Source organism: Myzus persicae, unplaced genomic scaffold, assembly GCF_001856785.1.
Source record: "Myzus persicae strain clone G006 unplaced genomic scaffold, MPER_G0061.0, whole genome shotgun sequence".
NCBI classification, from domain to species: domain Eukaryota; kingdom Metazoa; phylum Arthropoda; class Insecta; order Hemiptera; family Aphididae; genus Myzus; species Myzus persicae.
In genome coordinates this window covers 1,665,241-1,689,687 of record NW_019102619.1, presented here as the reverse complement: position 1 = coordinate 1,689,687, position 24,447 = coordinate 1,665,241, and the positions used below count along the sequence as shown (strand labels likewise).

Below are 24,447 nucleotides of genomic sequence, written 5' to 3'. Positions count from 1 at the left end.
TATTCATATTAAAATTAAAAGCATTTTTCCAAATATGTTTTACGGCGTGCCAACTGTACCGCGTGTCATTGCTTGAAAATGGTTTAAGTTTAATATTTTATTTTTAGAGTTAATATAAATAATATCAAGGAGCACCCTCTGCCAGCTTCCCCTAGATCCACCACCGTGTGCTATCATATTATTGTGCCATTTTAAATTCAATATCTGTGTAATGTGATAGGTTTTTGTTCTAACTGTGTGTTAAGAGTACTGAAATCTCTGTGTAAAGGCATAGAATATGTATTATTTATGATATTTCTATAAAGTTCCTTTCGGTAATATTCGACTTCTTTATCTGCAACACTTGAGTGGCTAAGATACAATAAATTAACCGGGTACACAGTTGTATAGTCCCTCAAAAGTCGATAAGACTACCTTCACTTTTTAGGCCTTTAATCTTCAACGAATCTGTTACCACGTACCTTATATTGTTATTAATACACCTGTAGGTATCTAATCATTCGTAATACATAATGTGATCATGCTGTGCAGTCACTGTCGTCGAGTTGTCGGCTACGCAATTGCGATAAATATGCTGTCCATTACAATAAAAATTGTTTGTTCAGTAAAATGAATAAAGCAACAGAATCCATGAGTTAGATGGCCACAGAATGGATTCAATGTATGCAGTTAAGTAGTGTGGCTAGTGGCTACTAACACAAAAAATAAATGATATTATGTACAAAAATCCTTTTTTTTGTATTAGAAAAAAAACCTGGGAAGCGATGGCCATTTGCTGGTACAATTCATATTTATTATTTTTGCATAATATATTTAATTTTTTCGTCTATGGTAAATTTTCTATATCTACAAAAATATTTGTCATAATTTTAACTCAAAAATACAATAATATTGTTATTAAACATTGTGACAAATATCGATGTTTAATTAAATATATTTTATATTTGTTCTGCTTCAGCTCATCTCCTGCCCTAGATCACATACGAATTTTGTTTAATTTTACTATTATCTTTTGGAAAATAATACATACCACAATAAAACATAACTATTTTGTATATGGACAATCCATTTACTTTTACTGAGAATTTTCATACAATAAAAAAAAAACAATTGAAAACATAGGCCGGCAATATTAATAACTATGCTGAAGCGAAAGATCTGCTGTAAAATATTTTGTTTAACGTGTTTCATGTAAAATATTAAAATCGTACTAGTCTGTTAAATAAATATAACATCTCAAATACGGTATATGTATCAACTCGGGGATGATATTTTTTATGATGTCTATTTATAGTCACCAGGTAATTTTTCTCCGAATTTCCGAACAGCTGAGCTGCAAAATTCGAAATCAAACATTTAACTCATCATCGCGTCTTGCGGGCAACCGAATATTCCTAGTTTATTATGATATTATATTCGGTGGTGGTTTTCCAGAGTGACTGATTTTCGAGGGATCGATGCAAAACGGTACAAGTGTTGGAAGTTTCGAAAGTGTGACCGTAGGATACTCCGGTGATAAAACAACCAAACTCGCCCACGATATACTACCAGAATATTTTAATAATCCCGCAGAGCTGAAGTGAATTTAATTCTCGTTTGTAATTTTTTTTTTTTTTTTGTTTTGGTAAACTTTGTACTGAAAGTATTCAATTTGATAAACATTTGTTTTACGTGCGATATAATGGAGAATAAATTAAATATGGTTTGGGTTGATTTTACAATGACAAACAATTTTTATTTTTTTGTCTGCGCTGATCATCAACTTCAAAGGAAATTTCTTTTAGGAAATTGGATGTAGTAGATCCTGGTACTTTTAAAAAGTCGAAATTGAAAATCCTCAATGTTTTCTAAAATAATTGAGAAAGAAAAAATACGAATATTTGTTAAAATTGTGATTTACTTATTAAAATAATTACTCGGTAACCATAGATAATCACCAAAAAGCTAGACCATCTTCGCTTAAAATTGTTTTTTTGATCAAATCAACGAATTCACATTTAACAAATCCTCCACTACAGTGCACACTCAATGACGAGGAATAGTCGACACCTGTACTGTTAATCAAAGCGGTACCTACTTTATGGCTTTTTAAATATTTTAATGTGCAGTTAGCTTATTTCGGTAAGATTGAAAACGAACATGACGTTATTGAGTTATAGTTTAATATTTAGTTATTTTAGTTAAGTCTATGTTTTTCAATTATACCCATTTATATAACATTATACAAGCTGTTTCAAAAACTATGTTGCCTAATTTATTGAATTGCTAGGTTTCGAGGATTTTTTTTTGTGGGGGGGGGGGGTTGATGCATTAAATTCTCAGCTCTGCTACAGATATGATATCATAATAAACAGTTGATTCTTATTATGACGAATTTCAGGCTGCATGTTACTTGCGTCCCAAAAAAAAATATATTTTTCAGGTGGTAAATTTGACCGGTAAGTTGCGTCCCGTTTTGGGGGACGCAAGTCAGCCATATTATTATTATCGATATTATCTTCAAAAATCATTAAAATCAATAGTATCGACAGTATCGTGTCACTAAAACCGATAGTTCATAAATTGTAAATTCAGTATGATTCGGTAATGATTTATTATGACAAAATGTTTAACATGCATTTTTTTTATTTTTTTTTATTATACTATTATACTAGGTATATTTATTATGACGAAATGTATAAAATGAATTTTTACATTGTTATCATTATAAATTAAATTTGTATCATCAATGTACATATTTATATCGATATTTTCGGGACGCAATTAGGTCATAGCAAAAGGTATACCGGGACGCAAATATGCTATGATCTTTTTTTTGCGGGACGCAACTCACCTACTGATAATAATTTCGGACGCAAGTAGTATGCTCCCGAATTTCAATATCTCGAATTTTTCGTATCTCGAACACAATTGAAATCCCCTTGCAATTATCAAAACAATTACAAAAGAACTAGGTACCTATCTCGAACTATTTTCTGTTCCTTTCTGAGTTTTGACATAGATAACGTGAGTTTACTATATGAAAATGTTTACGTGCAAACCACCTTGAATAACATTTAACTTCAGATACACCATTCGAACACTTGACCCTTATTTGATCTATAATATTTGATTATTTGTATGTTTCAGGTGATCAGCTACGATTCGGTTCGCGGTGGTGTGAGCGTGGTCACAGAAAAGGGAGACGTGACGGTCAGTTACCTGCTCATACAAGATGCGGTGCAAGCGGATTCTGGCAAGTACACTTGCAACCCGTCAAACGCGGACTTATCCAGCGTGGTCGTACACGTCTTAAACGGTAAGTGTAAGACGCGGTTAGGATAGTAAATAATAATATGTGCGATTTTAATTTACAAGCTAGACAAAATGTGTGGTTTTTAACGAGATGACCGAATAACCAGCATTTTCCACCTTGGATCTCGATCACAAAAAATAATTTAATCGGTGGTTTTAATTAGTAAAATTTAAAGTCTACTGCAAGAACCGACGTACATAGTGTTGTAACTGAACAACTACAGAAAGTGTGTTTTAATATTTTAATATTGTTACGTTATACCCGCGAAACTATATTAAACTTAAATTCGTGCTGAATTATACTTCTTATGACTATGTCAACTTGCAGTTTTAATAAACAATTCCATTAATTTTAATCGAACAAACGTGACCTTTTTATGTCAAGGATAGAATTATTGTATTTAAGTTGGTTGTTTTCCTTCAGTTTTGTTTCCATAAAATTTTGTGTCATTATTACTAAGACATATTCGCATTAGCACGAGTGATTTCAAATAGGTAACGATAAATTAGCTGTACGTTTCCAACTTTCTTGACATCTATTATTTGTGCAATTATTGTTTCATCGTCATGCTATAATAGACAATTATTGTGACATAGTGTTGTTAAGTACTTATGGATTTAGATTTAAGTTTTGGTTTAACTTTAATAATATTGCAGTTGACTCATACAAATTATATAGGTACATACCAACCATTTTTTTGTTACCCTCCATTTAGATTTTTCCAGACACGTCAAAGATATTATTTATATAAGTTAGGTACTTGCGTTGTATGGTATAATCGGTATAATAGTAAAATCGTTCGCTAAACATCATCCCCTATGTCAGCCTAGACGTTTTTCGCATTGATGTTGACTCTGAATATTAATATATCTTATAATATGACCATGGAGTTTGGATTTTGAGGGTATTTTTTTTCTAATAATTTTAGTTTAATAAATTATGTATAACCGTTTTCAAGTATAAAATATTATTGTTATACATTAATATAAATTCACGAAATTGAATTTTGAGTTTTAGCTACTTTTTTAATCCCAAGCTTTTTGAATACCTCAATAATATCACCAATAAAATATGTAGTACTTTTTGTTTTAAAGGTAATATTCATTTTTATATTACAATATCTGTCTCAACAGTAAGTAATGTATTTTTTAAAAAATTGATTTCACATCAGTATGTTCTAGATCAAAATATTCAAAATATTATAAATACTACATACATTTTTTTTTAATTAACTTTTGTATATACCCTCATTTTTTATTTTTTTACATAAATAATTTCAAACTATAAATTAAGCTAACAATAAATTTGTTTACTTGTTACATTTTTCAAAAACTTTTTCAATGAATTTTTTAGGGTTTTTAATATTTTCTGCTATCTTATTTTAATTGCTCTGCACAATATTGTTATAAAGCTACAACGTCTGAACTCTACATAATAATAATAATAATAATAATATTATGAAGCATTTAAAATCGTTTTTCAATTAAATAACATTATTATATATCATTGTTAATTAGTTATCATATTAATTCAACGGATGAAAATTTTTTTCTTTTCATTTTCTCTTACAGGTGAGAGTCCTGCGGCCATGCAGACAGGTTCGGCTGGCTTATCCAACAGTTCCATCACGATATTGTGCGTGATGATCCTGAGCTGGACGTTCACCAGGACTGACGATCAGCTGAGATAATAGATGCGCTCCCGCCGCCAGCCGCCCGTTTTCGCTCCTCTCCAGCTACCATTATACTTTTATAATATATATTATATTATTATAATATACAATTTACATTTAATTACACGCCATAATGATAAGAAACTTAAAAAAAAAAATTACAAAAAAATACAAAAATGGAAACAACGCGAGTGCGAGAAAAAAAATAAAGGGCCTGAAATGATGTGTATACTCTAGTTTTGAGTAACCAAGAGTATACTACGATATATTATGCGATATTGAATCACATAGTTATAACATCGGATTTATTCAATTAAGATATTATTTTAACAATATTCAATATTATGACTTCGGTAACCGACCGTTATATGTCGTAAGAGACATGCTCGTGTTATTTTCTCTTTTTTTTCTAGAAATTAATGTGTAAATATTATTACATACGTTGTACAGAATTTGTCTATATACCCACACTCCATCGTCGTCAATCGCACGTTCGGCACATGGATATAATTATAATGATAATTATATTATTATTGTTATATTATTATACAATAAATGTTGCTCACGCGTGCGACAAGCTGGGGTCTGTTTCCCTCGAAAACGACATCGTTGTCAACCTTAGCAGTGGAAAACTCGTGTTTTTGTTTCGTTTATTTTTTACGAATTGTTGGTCTGTACATAGTATATATATATATATAATATATAACCATCCCCAAGTTCTCGTACGATAATATGCACACCCCCATGTTCGTCGAGTACTCGTTTTGTTATCGGGTCCCCGTAAATAGTTTAATAGTAATTATATAATGTCCGGTCGTTTGTTGTACATAAAAAAAAATTAAATGTTTTATTTTTCGTACGCGTCGTATTGCCGGATAAACATGCCCGGGCGGAAACACTATGTCATACCTACACCACACAAAAACGAACGAAAATCGAAAAGTGGTAATCTCACCGGCTTCAGTTTACCCATACAGATGTATTACGCTGCACAAAGTGTAATGTTGTTATAAATAATTGTGGGCGGTCGTCAAACACTGCCAATAGCGAGTGCACTTCGGGCAGGGGGGAGGTTGAAGGGGCAGACTTCCGTGTTCGTGTTTGAAATGCTATACGATATCATAGGTACCGAGTATAGATTTCTCTACACACCGGGAGCGTATTCCCGTGAAGTCTAATACCGATCCTGGACACAGTCGCCCGGATAGTCTGTGATATTTCATAACTGACAATTTTTGCATTATATCATATGGCAATATTTGAAAACGGAAAAATCGTTTTAGGTAATCTCGGGACACTCGACCGAGTATAGTGAAAATGTTTAAAGCAAAACATATTATACAACAGGTGCAGGCGAAAGAAACCTCGAACAAGAGAGAGGGTGAGAGGGAAAAAAAGAGAGAGAGATAGAGATATTAAGAGAAAATAATCGCAACATTATGATAATAACAATAATATGATAATCTCGTGATTTTGTGTACAATACGACTCGCTTGCACACACAAATGTTATATTAGTTATTAAAACTTTATCGACATATTATTATGGAACACTGCAGCGACGGCGTAAATTGTACGCCAGTCAAACTTGCCCGTAATTTTTTCCCTCTACATTTATTTTCAACACATTTTCCGCGATGCGCGTGCCCGCACCGAATTACACACCGGACAATGGTGATGTTATTATAATTATTATCGACGCTTGTTTGCGAGCGTATACAGATTACGTTACGCTCGGGACATTTTACACAATGTATAATGATGTATACACGTAAAGGTTGGGTGAAACACGGTCGGTGGGGAGGGTAAAAAATTAACCATTCGTGACGGTTCGAAACCGATAAATTAACGATACTGCGTAATACATATATTAATATTATAATACTATACGCGCACCGTGTCGGATGGGATTCGAAAAGTGTGTAACGAATATTATTATTATTATTATTATAACGTCATGTGTACATACTTCACGCGATGTATATACGAAAATAGTTATAGTAATAATACTATCATCGTAATACGTTTTCGTTTAGTTGTCGACAGTAAAATTAATACGACGATAAAGAACGACATTGATTACGTTATGCGTGATAGCTAAAAAACACAAACGATACCGTTTATTTACTATCGCAGCACACCAGTTTTTTTAGACTTACCTCCCAAACCCGATGTGAACCACCGCCGTCTAAACTTTAGTAAAAAAAAAATCATTTTGAAACAGGCACGTTTAGTCTACGTCATTGTTCTATAGGTACATAATATAATATTATAATGTATTATATGTGTATTGCGAACAGCTGGTATTTATAGGACTTTTTTTTCCTCAAATCGCGTTTACGTGTTTATTAAACATTATGCATAGTTAGATCGATTCGCTTTTATCTCTAATCATTATGGTTTTAAAATGTCTAAAAACTTTCGTGGCACGATTTTTACACAATGTATAATATTATAATAATATGATGGTGTCTGAGTATACACCTCTTACCTACAACTCATATTATTATACCTTGATTTAAAATCGTAAAAAGCTCTGTCTTAAATATTTATAAATTTGAATTTGTAACTCCATTTTTTTTTCTTATCGATTTTTACCATTCTAGGCTATAAAAGCGTACTTTTTTTCGCAACTCGATTAATATATTCAAGTTTATACATAAGATAAATAAATAATTAAAAAATTATATTCTATCACAAAAATATTTCAAAGGGAAAACTCCCAAGTATAGCCTTTTATTAATGAATACATTTTAATTTATTACATTTGTATGCCAAAATCGCTCTTTTAATTTTGACTTTAACGTCAACGATTAAACATTAAAACAAACCATTTCAATATTAATAACTTTATGAGTTTTAAAAAAAGTACACCCCTGAAAATATTATTTATATGACGTATCATATTTATTTTTGTTTTATTTTATGAGAATCTGTATATACCAGCAGTAAACACCACGGTGATAATAACGCTTGAGAAAATTTAATGCTCAAAATTACACTAAAAAAAAATCTACACACCGGAAAATTGAATAAGTTAAATCAACCATAACGCTGCGTAGATAAATAATTTTATAATCGATTAAATCCCCATTAGACGTTATGACCTTTATAAAAATGTCCATTTACGCCATATATATTACACTATAATAGCAATATACGAATAAAGTACATACATGCAGTAATTTTGTTTACAATTAATATGCGACTCAATTCCTTTATGGTTAGGTACCTATATATAAATATATGTAATATACGGAGGTGATTTACAAAACGACTCGCGGTTACTACTATAAAGATCCGAACAATTTATCAACTCGATAATTAATAGCATCGATGATTAAAAATATTGTGTAAATTCAATACATTCTGTTCTCCCATTCCATTTGAGATGAATTTATTTTTTAGCAGCTATTATGTTACTATTTAGCCATGGTGCATCTATGCAACTATGTGCAGAGCTTTATCATAAATCGTTATAAACTTGGAAACAACTAAATGCAACTAAAGTGTGTCCATCATTAGACGTTGTGAGATTTAAAAAAAAAAAAACGACCTTCTAACCATAATATATATATATATATATTATGTTATAATAACAATATACAATACTATTGTAATTATTAATTATTGTCATTTATTTACCTCTTATTATAAAGTGCATACGTCATAAATTAATTTTTTTACAATATTAATATACGGCTCCATCCCGTTATGAATAGGTTACGTTAGGTTAGTCTAACCTACCTATATTATACATTCAGACTTGATCAACTCGAAGTTGAAGGGACCCACCAAAACGTTGAAGTTACCAAACGATAATGCAATAATAGGAAAAAGTTACAGGTATCAACGATTTCGAGTTAAAAAAGTTTGAGTCAACCAATTTGATTGTACACATTTTTGCGATTACTTATGACCCGAACAGTAAATTTTACCAACGCAGTAACCGCGTCGATGGGTAAACATTTATTTTGTTCTCTCATTCGACCAATAAATAGATCTTATAGCTGCTTATGCAACAATATGCATTGCTTCGTCATAAATCGTAATAAATTGCTAAACAATAATAAATGTATCCACCATAATAATATTACCTTGGTTATAGTAATACTCGTACATTTGTTTGGGAAACAAATCATATTTTATTTGTCATCCGTGATCCGTCAAATGGGTTCGTTTTCTCGGTCTGCAGTGATTTCGAAAGTAAAACATAATATTTTTATATTGATGTCTAAGCGCATATTAATTGTTACTCTTCGAGCAAAAGATAATATACCTCATTTTTACTATTTCTTATAGTGAATATTTTTTCATCTACAATTCATATATTATTTTATAATTTTGTATTCAGAACATGGTTTCAAGAAAATCTCATGGTATATTGTCAAAAGTTTTTTGTAGCCGACACATCATGAATGGTGCGTAAAAACACTCCAACTGATGTTACTTGAGAAACCACTGAGTAATCGTTGAAAAAAAATTTGGTTTTTTTCTCATAAATTGTTCTTGTATGATTCGTTGTGAATTTGTTGGATGGTACAAAATACGAGTAAACATCTCTAATCACATTTCCAAGATTAGATTAGTTCTGAAGAGTCGAAAGGTGATAATATACGACAAGACATGTATTTATCATGTGGCTATTAAAAACTGTGAAGCGTCTGCGGAGAACGTAGCTTATAAAGGCTACCGATTTTTTATCGATATTTATACAATATTTCAAACGTCCGGGTATTAAAAAAAAATAAGTGTTCAGTGTTGTCGCCGATAGATAAACGTTGCTATCCTATTTTATAGTGTTTCGAAGATTCGTTTATGTTGAAAAAATGTAGCCCCTTCGTAGTCGGAAAACGAACGGTGACGGATGAAGACGACGAGGCGAGCAGCCGTGCAATTAAATATAACGTTATGTGGCGGCTTGTCCGGAACGCGTTTAGTCGTATAATACGTCTTAAAGAAAAACTGTCATACTATTACTACATGCTGTACAACGGATTTTCTTTTTTCCTCGATTCTAGGCACGCTTTTACAGCAGCACTCTTCTATCGTTTTCGCCGCGACAAACCCGTTTCCGTATTTATTCCAGTCGACCGCGCCGAGAACCGTCGCATCGCGTCTCCGAGACGAACCCACCGAAAGGAGATAACTTCGGTCCATCGACGTTTACAAGCTCGCAATGTATTTCCGAACCTCACGAAAACGCAATATTATTGATTTTTCACTATAGTTATAATTTTGAAATATTTATGAATAAAATCAATGAATTAATATTAATATAGGCCACCTCTAACAAAGAACTCGGTGTACGTATAAATACATTTATATCCAGTTCCCACCAAACAGTTGTATGCGTTTTAATGACCAAGCGGATCTGAATTAGAATATAATCATTTTTCTAACCATTCAAACTCATTATTATGAAATTGATAAATAAAAATAATTGACCGGAAAGTGGATTCCGTGAAACGCCCTGAATCTAAACATTTTGCAGCTATGATATTTCTCGTATATAGCATACATGTACGCGTTAACAATGTTTATATTCACATAATATTAATCTCTGCAGACTCGGGAGCGGTAAAAAAAACGGCATTACATAAAGTTACCTGCTTTTCTAAATATGCTAACAAACAACAATGTCAGCTACCTACTTTTGATTTCAAGTCAACCAGGCAAACTAAACAATTGTATACGTTTTAATAACATCGAAGATCTTTAACGATAATAATTTTCCTAAACTGGATAAAAATATGAAATCGAAAAATAAAAATAATTGGCTCAGGCTAAAATTTGATGGAGAATCACCCTGTATAACTGTGATATCTCTGCAGCAAAGTTTGTGTAATTTTATATAGCGTGCATGTACGAGTATGAGTTGATATTTTATTAATGTCTTAACATAATATTAATCTGCAGACTCGGGGACAACAGTAAAAAAACAGCATCACAAAATAACGTCGTCATCTTCGTCCATCTTTCTAAGGGTATATTAAAATAATTTTTTTTTTTTGTCACTGGCAATTACTTTTTTTTTTTTTGATCCCGCTTTCCGCCGGGATGGCAAGTCCAGATAAAAAGCGAAAATTACATTTGAGTGAATTCGCCCGGCTACTGGAGAATGGTTTAAAAAACAGGTTGTGACGTGAAATGAGATAGCCTGCACCTCACCCCCTTAGCACCAAAGAAACTATCCCTGATTATCTCTTATCCGCTGTAATTATGTATTGTGTTGCTCGCGAGGCTCGAGACCCGACGAGAAAAAAAATTCAAAATGCAGTCTTACAATTCATAACGTCTGAACTTAACTAGTTTGTGTAAAAATTATACAAAACACACGTACCACATGCGTAGTATTACGGTCCGAATGACCACGGAACTCCCATCGTCGTTATTCCGTTTCGCCCACGCATAACGGTGGCATGTATTGTTAACATTTCTGATATTATACTTGAAATGTAGTCCTCAAACTCCAATAGTTAAAAAATTCATCAACAAATATCTCCTATTATAGTCAACATATTTTAAAACTTTACCGCTCTCCCCCGCTCGGGCACTAAATGTCGGTCCATAATATTCTACCAATGTTATTAGGCAGGTATGTAAATATTGTTTACTGTTTTTTCTTTTTAAATTTCAAATTTTATTTCGAAATTCGTTTCCTATATTTTATTTACGACGTATAAGTCTGAATGTTTGTTGTGTACCAGCAGCAGCTCTAGTAGAATATTATTATAGTGTTTGTTTCCTCGTTTAGAAAATCAAAATTTTATCGTTTTCGAATTCAATGGTTTATTATTATTATTATTATTATTATTATACTGTTTTGTAATATATATTAAATTTACACTATATATTATATTAATATATTATACGATTTGTGTATAATATAATATTTATTATTATTATTATTATTATTATTATTATTATTATTATTACTATACATAAATTAAAACATATGATATAAATTGATTTTATGTACTATTTAGCAAACTCGTATGAATGAAATGTTATTAAATAATTATGTTCAATATACTATTATTCATACCTAATACACTAATTACAATATGATATTTAAAAAAAAAAATTATGTAAAATGCTTAGATTTATAATACACACGTATTATTTTGGATAACTATTACATTTTTCCGTGTGTATTTTATATTATAATATTATAAACAACAACATAATATAATAAATTATATATAATATAATACGGTTATTATCTGTGTAAACATATTGTGAATAAAGACATGTACATATTATATACATTATACATATTGTTATTAATTATTATTACTATTATCATTATATATTTGTTTATTTTTAACACATCCCCAAATTCATTCAAAAATTTACAATTATTTATAATACAATGTTTATGAATAAAAAATGTACTGTCGAAATTAATAGTATAAATAATTATTTTATTTTTTATTAATAAGCATTTAAAGTCATATAAGTGGAGTAAAATGGTAAGGGAACTACATCAAAGTCGTGGTATTCCACCCGAATCTTCAAAACTTAAAATATTAATTAATATGAAAAAATACTATTTTTTTTATTCAACATCCAATCAAAATTTTCAGAAGTGTTCTGCTTCCGAAGATAAAATTGAAATTATTTAAAAATCCTAAAGGATACTAACTTAAACAAAATGGCGAAAACTTAGATTTATTTTAAAACGCACAGGTAATATTGCTGTAAATGTCTCCTAACTATTATATTTTTCAAAATTCAGTTTTTTGCTTAAAAACACAAAATCTTGATTTTAGACTATAATCAAATTCCCCAAATGAAATGTCGAGAAAAGTGGACATTAGGTAGTTATATGATAATATATTATAATAATATGATTATATTATCATCGGAAAGTCATTTTCGTATTTTACCATTTTTTATTTTTATTTTACCTACAATATTATCATTGTGTTTCATTGTCTCGGACAGACGCGAGTACGGGGTTTGTTTTTCCGTAACGCATACGTACTTTATTAAGCGATTCCGTGTTAACCTTGCAGCAATGGGTTTTGGCTCACAATATATCGGCGATCGATCGGTAAACTCTCAGACCTGCCACCGCGTTGGACGACTTAAGCGGACATGATTTTACTCCATCGTCCTGCAAAGTCGTATAGCTTATATATATATATATATATATATATATGGGTACATCGTATACGATTGAGTGCTATTAAAAATTAAACGTTGAAGAATTCGTTCCAGCGCATTGTTCGCCCATATATATATTTACACACACACACACACACACACACACACACACACATATTTACCCGCAACTGCTACTTTCGAATCGCGGCCAAATCGTTACCCCATCTATTCCGATCAATTATTTAGGGACGAGTGACCGAAACTTACCTCTCCGTTGCACTGTATACAGCAACTAACTACCTACACAAAATGTATAATATATTTTTATTCTCAATCAAGTTTTTATTTATATTTTTATGCTGATTCGAACAAGAACAATATAACGTATTAGTATTACATACAAGGTAATTCACCCAGCATGCTCACCCACAATTTCTTCTTCATTAATCTAGTTTTTCTAAATCTGATTTTATTATTTTTAATGATATAAATAAATAAATATCATATAGACTACATTTTCGAATTGTTAAGATTTCTATACTGTTTAAAAAGTATCCTACGAAGATAATAACATTTATTTTTCATATGACAACACCCTTTTTTCACTATAAGTGGACATTTTTTATCTAAATCCAAATTCATTTGAGTAGTTTTCGAGTTAATTAAATTTGTGTAATGAGGATAATATGATATTGGGTTTGGAAGCTAGAAGACTTGAACATTTTAGCTTTGAATATTAATAAATCAATATTTATAATTCCTAAAAACCATTCAAGTATAATAAACCCAAGACCCAATATGATTACATCTATTATTTTTAAAGGACCATTTTTAAGGATTATTTTAATGAAAACATTTTACAGCTGAAATTTTGAATTAAGTAATTGTACCTCAAATATTTTTTTTTTAAAGTTTGTATCGCCAAAAGTCACTGCTTAAGTAGCATACAAACCTCGAAATTTTGAAAATATAGTCTTTATTTAAATGTTCCAAGAATTAGAATTTAAATAAATGTATTAGCAAATAAAAACTTGAAGGTGAGTATACTTAGTGAATAACACTGTATTACACGGTAAAAATATTTTCAATTTGGCAAACTAATATAATTTAATATACAATAAATTACACCGGTCGGTGGAAAAAATGCAGCAAAGTTTATCTACGGTTTATTTACTGTTCTCCTTGTAGCCAACCTAGATTTCTACCTATATTTCTACCTAGTTTCAAATTTTTAAATTTATTGTTCAATTAAAATCACATCAGTTTCTGTATGCTCGTGTTAAAAGAAAATATAGTGGGACGCAGTGAGAGAAGTATTTTGTATTTTTGTTATGAATGTGATCACAGGCGAGCCGTGAGTACATACAAATCGGTTGCATTTATCCATTTACTAAATTCCATAAGCAAGTCAGTCAGTACAATATTTTATTATTTTAATGCATTCTACTTCTTACACATAGGTATAGGTAAACGACCGCAGGAAGATGCATTTTATAATGAATTTATTATATTTTATTCATTATGCATTGTGCATATATGCATAGTGGTTTGCACTGTAATGCTTTCGCGTATGCTCCGGTTTTTCCAGTGAATCCTTGCAATCGTTTAAGTCGTTCACGTATCGCGGAGTACTGCAAACTTTAGCCAGTTTATTGCTGCCGACTGCCAAGCAATAAATTGTTTCACCTCGCGATTTTAAACACGGATCGCTGCGAAAAAGTTATTTCGCCTGCTGCAGTAAGTATATTATTTATTTTTTAACGCGCTTCTCTTCGCTTTAAAAATAATAATAATAATAGTAATAAAAAAATCGCATCAGTCTGCTTAACTCGGTATATAAATCAATTTAAAATTTGAAAAGTGCAAACGCACTTAAAAGTTCAAAGTGCGAATAACGTACACGTTTCACCACTATAATGTTTATAATATATTATATCAGCTGCTGTACATAGCTAGGTACTCCTGGGCTGTAGGGCGCGTGTATATATTGTACGCAATCGAGAGTCTTACTTTAACCCTGAAGACTATTATAATAGTTCTAAGCGTAAACGTTGAACGTATACAATATATTTTTTCCACAGTTTATTTTTTTTGCATCCTTAACTTTATACAGGCAAATTTCGATAGCCCGAATTTTTTTATCGCCCCTTGAAATGCTTTTAAGTTGTGTTTGATATATTTTATAACTTGAAAAATACATTTTATTAATTTTTTTTCCACTCGAGATTCGAGTTATAGGGACATATTACATACAATATAATATGGTTATTGATAATATTTAATATTTAATAGTATTTGAACTGTAATTTTAGCTCAGATTCGTAAGGATATAAATTAATATAATAACATAACATTCTATTTTCAGTTCATAAAAACTGTAAAACGATAATAAATACACCTGTATCACTCTGTATCACCCAGTAAGCTTATAATTTTTCCCTATTATTTTCTAATTTTCGTGTTATTGTTTTCTTCGTTTTCCTCATTTTTCAGCAGTATCGTTGTATACATGACATCATAACATTTTCCAGACGTTGTTCAAATTAAATTATATTCTCATCTTGAGCGTCATCTTTTAGATAGGAAATCTCAAAAAAGATTAAATTAATGATGAAAATTACAAATTAAAACAACGAAAAAAGCCTGGGAATCCAAAACAATCATAGTTATAAGACGTATCATAAGAGGAAATATAGTACTAAAATCAAAGGTCAACTTCAGACCGGTTAGCCTAATTAGACTATAATATAATGTATAATATATAATCAAACGTGTAGGGACATGACATTTTAGTAGTACCTTTGTACCACCATGTAATAGAGCACTAAGAAACCATTTTCCAAAATTTTGCATTGTAAGGAGGTGATCATTCAAGGATTTTTAAATGTACGATGAAAATCTAAAACAATGTTTTTGCTTATAAATAGTTTCCATAGGTTATAATTTATAGATTATAATAATATAAATACTAGAAGTTAGTAGACATTAGTTTTTTTTTTTTATTTAAACACTTGCAACCGGCTACGAAGGATTACATTGTTATTGTAACAGGATATCATTTTAACCTGTGTTTGATATTATATTTAGTCAATATATTTTTATCCACGTGGTAATTGGTAAAATCTTAAATGAATATTTGTTTATATCTGCTAACAATTAGCCGCAAAAAAAAAGTTACTTATTTATTTCCAAACGAATTGAACAAAGCTTAAATCATATACAATTTGGAAACAATTTTTACGGGCAACGAAGGACACGAGGTCAGCTATAGTATAATATACGGTAATGAATCACTATCTATAAATATTAATGAAGGCTAATAATAAATATAAACTTTTAACATCATCCGGTTCTGACCAGAAATCAACTGACGGAAAACGTATAAATACTTTTAAATCTCTTGATCCCCGGAGTGGCTCACTTTGTTTCCGGAAGTAGTAGAAAACACACGTCCTTAATGATTTGTGTCGACGCATTAGCTGTGCTTACACGAAATTAAGACAACACTACGGCTTGCTCGTGAAATTGTATAGGTAAGTCTTGACTTGAAAAATACGTTTAAAGAATATTTAGTTATACTTATAATATAAATGTAATTTAAAAAATACGAAATTATACGAATATTATGCATATTTATTGAAACAATTAATTTTCAATAGCATTGTTATGTAAAAGCCTATAATTTAAAAACAGTTATTTACATATAAGTATGGTTTGTTTTATTATTTATCGTCAGTTGTTGGATGAAAATCTACTTCCCATACAGCAATAATAATACGAAAATCGATTTACGTGACCACAGCCCCACGACTATTATTATTACGTTTTGAGCGCAAACCCCGTAGCAATATTATGTGAGCCATAATAATTATCATTTCAGACGTATATTTGATGTTTCACAATTTATTTTTATTCATTTTCTTTCTTTTTTTACTTTTTAACATTTTTTTATTTTTTCCGTCAATATTACGGATTACAGTAAGTTAATTTTGATTTCTTGGGAGTGAAAAGAAAAATTCGCTTTATGCTGGCTTTCGAATCGCGTTGGCTCGTCGTCGTTGTTTAGCTAAGACGAGACGGTACGGTGGTGGTAAATCATCATATCGAGTTATATATGACGGTGAATGATGATAGAATGATGAAAAAAAAATTACATCTCTTCTGCAGTGTTCTGTCGTCTGCAGAGTTCTTTTACGGCGACTTTCCGCAAAATGGTATTACACTGCTGCTAATAGCAATATTCTTGTAGACGATGTTATAATTTATATGTATATACCTAATATAATAATAATATAGACCACTCGCCAAGACGTTCCAGGTACTCGACCAAGGTATTAAAATATATAAGTGTAAAGAAAAAGAAAATCGATGGCAAATTTTTACGACCGAACGAACCGTTGTAACTTTTCTCGTTTGGCTGTTTTCCAAGTTGTTGTTTCTTATTTTTTTTTTTCGGATTCCATTTTTACGTAACAAAATCCCACAAATGTGTTTGACTTCTTAATTTCAGTCGTAAAATTGTTTACGTTGAAGGTCGGAATTCGCTAAATAACTTTACGTTTTTATATTAATGTATATATATAGGTACAGCGGTGAATTTGAAACCTTTCATAACGTTTTCGACCTTAATAAGAAATTAGTAAAACACGGAAAATAGTTTTTTTTTTTTTGGCAAACCATACAATATTTTTTTTGCATTTTGGTAAAATATGTGTTTTTTTCTCAACGTGTGTATACAAACCGAACAAAATAAAATGCCAATATTGTTTTTCTTTTTCTTTTAATAATAAAAAAACACTCTTATTTGTTCAATCTTTCTACATTGATTTTGTCTAAATAAACTTAAATAGAAAGTAACGTTTAAACTGTTTGACCCTTGCTCAGTTGTATATTGACGTTGTGTGTATAGATAATTATATAGAATATAAATCTTATAAACTGTAAAAATTATTAGTTTTTAACCCTATTACGACGAATTTTCAATAAAAATCCGATCTGATATTTAAAAGAAATATTTTTATAAAAAAATTAACAACTAGTTAGGTTTGTAAAATTAGGTTATATAGCTCTTATCAAAATACGCTAGTACAAAATCTAACGTTAACACCACATCGTCCAAAGAAATATTCGTTAACGGTTAAGAATCATGAATAATTATAGAATTACAAAAAATAGCCAATCTCACAGTAAGCATATTATGGAACAACGCACCAGAGATACCTACCTACATAAGGTACAACAATTAATTATTGTAGGTATTTTTTTTTTTTTTTTTTAATAATAATAAGCCTCAACAACTTTGGTTATTGGCTTTTGTTATACAAAATAGAATAATGTAAGTATGTGTTTAAATAAAGAATATTACTTTTTATACATATAAAGAGGAAGCGGAGGGTGAGTTATTCAATTCAAGTTTGGATCATATAGGATCTTATTTAGATTAGGTTATATAATTTAGTATGTTTTAAGAAAATTAATATTTTTTGGGTGTTGTCTGGATCGGGTCCTAGTGCTTCTTGAAGGTTGTCAGCTAGCTTGAGTTTGGTTCTAGTGTCATTGAATTCTCGACAGAAACATATGATATGTTTGACTGAAGGAATTTCACCACAAGTGAGACAAGGTTCGGGATCCTTTTTGGTCATTAGGTGTTTGTGAGTTAACCATATTGTAGGTATTATATTGTCTTGAAAGTGATCACAATTATCTAAATTTTTAAACTACCGTTGATTAGTGATTAATTAACAATGAATTTGAAAATATATTCGTTATAGGCATATTAATGGGTAGGTAATACAAATGTCAAATAAGTTAAGTCGTTGATTTATTCCTATTCATTATTGGTAAGTAAAATATTTTAAGACACAAACATTTTTATTGATTATATATTTCATTAAACACTCCAATCTTAATAATATACATTTACCTACGTTATAAAATTAAAGAGTTTTTCTTATTTAAAAAGAAAATATTTTTATTTCATGTATAAACCAACATTATACATATATACTTACCTATATATATCATGTAGTCCAGCGAATCTCAAAAATACTATTATTCTAAATTGTATTCAATCTTAACGTTATTTTTAATTAAAAACTACAGTCGATTTTCTCGTGAATAATACGTTATAAAAACTTGCCAAAAAAATTAACCAAATTGAACATAACTAATAATAATAATAAAGCTAATTGATAATAACAAAAGTTTTAGAGTTTGCACACAACATTTTTGAAAAGTTATGTAATAATTTTTTTTGTTTACCACAGTTCTAAGATACGAGTTAAGAAATTAAACAAATAGTTAAGCAATTTTTTTAATGCGATAAAATTGTTGAAATTATTCGTTTTGTTTTTCTTCTTAGAGTTTATTGACTCATATTTATAAAAAAATAACAACAACAAAAAATATAAAATATAAAACTAATACCCACGTTTATTGAAAAGTACACTCACTTAGCATACACTGGAAAGTTAAAACACAAAACATTTTTACCAATTTTTAAGTTTTTTTCAAATTCTTAATATCATAGGCGTGTAATCTACTAATCTGTTTATAATTAACACCTATACATATTAAGAGTTTCTCAACTATTTTCATTATAGTTTAGTGTTGTATATTAAATTATCTTTTAATTTGTAATTGATTTATAATATTAAAAACGTTTTGCGTTATAAGATATTTGCATGCAATATTATAAACTACAAAACTGTTCAATTACGTTTAGTTTTAAATTGTTCTTGCAGAGTGAAGTATATTAATTATTTGAACTGATTACTGAAATTTCGAATTTATAGTATTTTATTTGAGTGTTATACTTATATTATGTTTTAAACTCGTATTATGATACAGTTATCGTATTTGACGTCCTACTTTTGTTATATTGAGTATAACACAATAATTCATTTATATCTTGCGTACAACTGTTAAGAATAATTGTTTTCGAATGCTATTTTTCTTGAGTGCTCTTTTAAACCCCTAACTGCTCAATTATTGAAAATTTAAATATAAAAACGTACCATAGCAGATGAAAGTAAAAACAATATTTTTGTTTTGACACTTGAAGTATATGAAAGAAAAATACAGTAAGCTAACTCGGAAGTACGTTCATTAAAGACGTATATTACAAAGGGAAATCAATAGAGGAGATAAAAGTTTTTATCAAACTTAAGTCATTAAATTATTTCCATATTTTATTTGACGTCGATAAACTTCTAAATATTTATATATATATATATTTACTTGTATGTACATTTATATATTATATTATTATGTGTTAAGATAATATGAGATAATGCTCGTAACATTCAATAATAATTGTACTCGAGAACATAACTCACGAGGGAATACGAAAAATCAAGACTTTAAAGGTGGGTACATATTGTACATGTAGTCTGTACTTATAGTGCCGTATTTAGGGGACATAACAGGGGAGCAATTAATCAGTGGCCGAAATTTAGAATTACACCAATGCCAAAGGTAAACGATTTTTCAAATAATTATTGATTCTATTGCAATTTTAAATTATTTATAAGATATTAAATTATTTTATAGTATAACTTATTGAGAAATTGAATAGTTAAAGTGATTCTCGTTTGTAACTTAATTAAACTAACAATTCCATTTGCACACTGTGTTTTTAGACATTGACTTTTACACAGCTATTGATATCATAATATATATACGTTCAACAGTATAGGTACCTGACTAAAATAATAATTCTTATAGATATTACGAATGATGTGTATTTATTTTATTTATATTTAACCTTATACCTTCAGGTGATGTAAACAACTGATTAGGTAATTTCATTATTTAGTAAAATTCAATGGACTAATCATGTGCTAGTAAATAACCATTTACCTGCGTTTGTGTTTATTACGTATTAATGTATTATGTTAGTAAGTTCACTATTGGTTCATTAAATTATGTTTAGTGAATGCTTAGCTATTTTGCATGGGTCGCATACCTATCATAATAATATTGGTAAGTGATACCAACTACCTTAATTACTTTTATTGATAATTCTGGGGAAGATTGTTTTATGAATAATAAAATTGTATCATAGATTGATCTTTTTATTATAAGTAATAAAATCTACAGAGGTTAAACTAGAATCGGTCCTAGTGGAAACATAAACGTAACTCGGGTTCATACTAGGTTTTAAAAAGCAGCCCCTACCCTTATGAGATAGCCGCAAACAAAGATATATAACATCTATGCCAAAATCCTAAATAATACCCCTCTGTCCGTACCTATAGACATAATATACGAGTATTGTGTATTATAATTACCTACCTATATATTCCACGTGGACTTCAGTGGTCACTATAAGCGTGTAATAATCGCGACCACATATACATATACCGCACGTTGTAGATGTGTTTCAAGACTTCAAGGCGACGAATGCTATAAATTCAGCCCACATATGAAATATTCAAAAACACCTGCATCTGGGTTCCGGTTTTATTGGGCGTTATTATGACAAAAGTGTAAATACATAAATTGTAATATCAAATAATACAGGGCGATTTGTTCAACGCATAAATGAAATTACATCATTATCATTCTTCGTCAATTATTGTTGTATTTATTTTTTCATCATTCAGACAAAAATGCAGCCACACAACAAGTTTGACCATACAAATATGACGTATCTCTTGGAGTCTAAATTTTGTATGATCGACTCGTTTCAATTGCGATTGTTGATGAAATAATATTATACGACTCTATCCGGGCCTTTAAACATATTTTTTTTATTATTATTATTGATCTCGAGCATCGGCAACTATTGCCATTACCATTATTGTAGAGAGGTTAGGTACTGCTAATTGGAGAACACGTGCATGTGGAGTGAAGATTCGACACTAAAAACCTGGGTGGTCACCCATCCGGGAACTAGCAACGCCGACCGGAGCTTTTCCTCAGAATACGTTAGTGACTTAGACCAACCACCTAGCCACACCAGCCAGTTTATTTATATTATAATATACGAGAATTGTGATGTAAGTACCTACCTATATATTCCTCGAGAACTTCAGTGCTCACTTTCAGCGTGTAATAATAATTGCAACTCGATGTATACTATGCGTGGTAAGTAGTGTTTCAAGACTTCCAGACGACGAACGCTATAAATTCAGCCCACATATGAAATATTCAAAAGCACCTTGCATCTGGGTTCCGGTTTTATTGGGCGTTATGACAAAAGTTTAGTATAAATTATAATAATACATAATACAGGACGATTCGAACAACGCAAAACTAAAATTATATCATTATTGTTCTTTTTCGATACTCATAAATTGTTGTTTTCATTTTTTTATCGTTCAGACTGAATTTCAATGGCATACACAATTTGTTCATAGAAATATGTATCTCTTGACGTTGAAATTTGTATGATCGACACTTCATTTCCATTTCAGTTGTTACAAACATTTTTTTTTCTTTGCTCAAGGCTTTGCATTATACTACTGAAGATTTCAAAAATTGAATTTCACACTTAAATGTGTATTTTATAAGTGGTGAATAAAAATCGTTTAAAATCAAAAGTCGTCCCACACAAATATATTATATTGTTACCTTTGACATTGTAGGCCACGATACATGGAAAAAATCCAAACACAAGCTCGTAATAAAGAGACATTGATTTTGCAAGCGTACCGTTGTGAATTCGCACGCTTGTAATCAACCATTAAACCGATCAAATCATTAACTACAAGTTTTACTCACACTGACTGCGTAGCCACATTATAAAATCAGAATAAGTATTGTAATTAATCACCGGGACCATTAACATGTGTTTAGGGGTGTTTACCCCCACCCTCACAACTCGGAAAGTATGTAAATGTATTTACAAACATTTAAAGCTACCTACTAACATACTTTAAAGTATTTTTTTCGCCATGGTGAACCCCAACCGCTCGATATTAATTTCTGTCTACCACACTAATAATAATTATTATAGTCAATCATACTCGCATAATAGTAATATTGAACTGTAAAACGACGTAATATCGTATTCACATATAAAACGTTGATACTCTTATAACACATATTATTATTATACAATGTGCTTCTGGAAGACATGAAGTGTATGAGAATATAATTTCTGTGTAAAATTGTCAAATCCTCGGGAAATCCGGATACACTCTGTATAGCAGTGCGCGATAATATTCGAATTCATAAAATTTAATTTCGTCGTCGAAACGATAGGTAGGTTACATTATTGTGATAATTGTTATTATTACGGTTAACAGATCGAAGAGAAAATCGTACCGAGATAAAATAATAATATAACGATAACGATATCTGTATCATACGCTTTCGTACTCAGTTAGATATTACAACAATAATATATTATTATGTTATTGCTGCAGTATTATACGGTGTCAGTTATAGGGTGTGCAAAAGTCGTTTTCATCCTTACCCCCTCTCCACGCCCTCCTAACCATCCACCACCAAGAATCACCTGGCCACCCCAGCTTAGCCCCGTATCATAATATTATTATTATAATGAATTATTTCGCAATTGTTTGGTCTATGAAATCGCATCATAGCCCATGGGCTAGGTTAGGACACGGTTTCCGTGCTATCGTCGGCGGACGGTGAACCGAAAACAATATAATAAAAATAAAAATAAGCTACCCCATTCTCAAATGACAGTAAGTTCTCGACCCACGACGACGACAAGGGTAGTCTAATCGTTTTCGTCGGGATCTGTGGTTAACTAACTTGAGCGACCGCGCAACACGATGCATTATTAACCGGGTGAAACGATCGATCGTCGCCGCAGCGCTTTATCGAAAAACCATTAACGCCGCTAACCTTTCTCTGCCGAGTCCGACACTCTTCGTCGTTGAGATTCCATCTAAAATAATATTAGGTACCGTTGTGATGCACCATGGGAATGTTCCAAAAAGAAAGAAATATTTAATTGGGAATTTATCGGAAATATTTCCGCAACATATTTGTCTTCAATAAATTATAATTGTGTTTCTGGTATACACTATTAGAGATTCACTGGATTAATTTATATGGCTGATATGAAGAAAAGAACATAACATTGAAAATGTGTTACCAATTTACCATTTCAATGTTTCTTCTGAAAAACTAAGCAAAATGTTCTAACAGATGTATTTTCTACAGTATCAAGCAACTTTTGTGTAGAAGATATAGTAATAAAGAAAATATATACTATAAAGACATAATTTTTCAATTTTCATCGGGAAAATTAGATACCATCATAAAATAAGGATAATCATATTATTTTGTTTGTGTTTCAATTAGTTATAATATAATTTTGACCTACCTACTAGAATTTTCAAATTTATAGAAAAAACTCCCGTTATTTGAGAAATAATTATAAATTCCGT

General features: G+C 30.4%; 1 protein-coding gene across 1 annotated transcript in view; it reads left to right on the top strand.

The window, feature by feature from the left end:
* Positions 1 to 7,015, top strand: part of LOC111032662 (zwei Ig domain protein zig-8-like) — a gene marked incomplete at its 5' end in the record, with an annotated part of 109,575 nt that extends 102,560 nt beyond the window's left edge. Inside the window, 2 exons of the mRNA XM_022313064.1 lie at positions 3,130 to 3,298; positions 4,867 to 7,015. Of these exons, the coding sequence (XP_022168756.1) occupies positions 3,130 to 3,298; positions 4,867 to 4,985 (288 nt within the window). The remainder of the gene's footprint in view (positions 1 to 3,129; positions 3,299 to 4,866) is intronic.
* Positions 7,016 to 24,447: the final 17,432 nt, after the last annotated feature.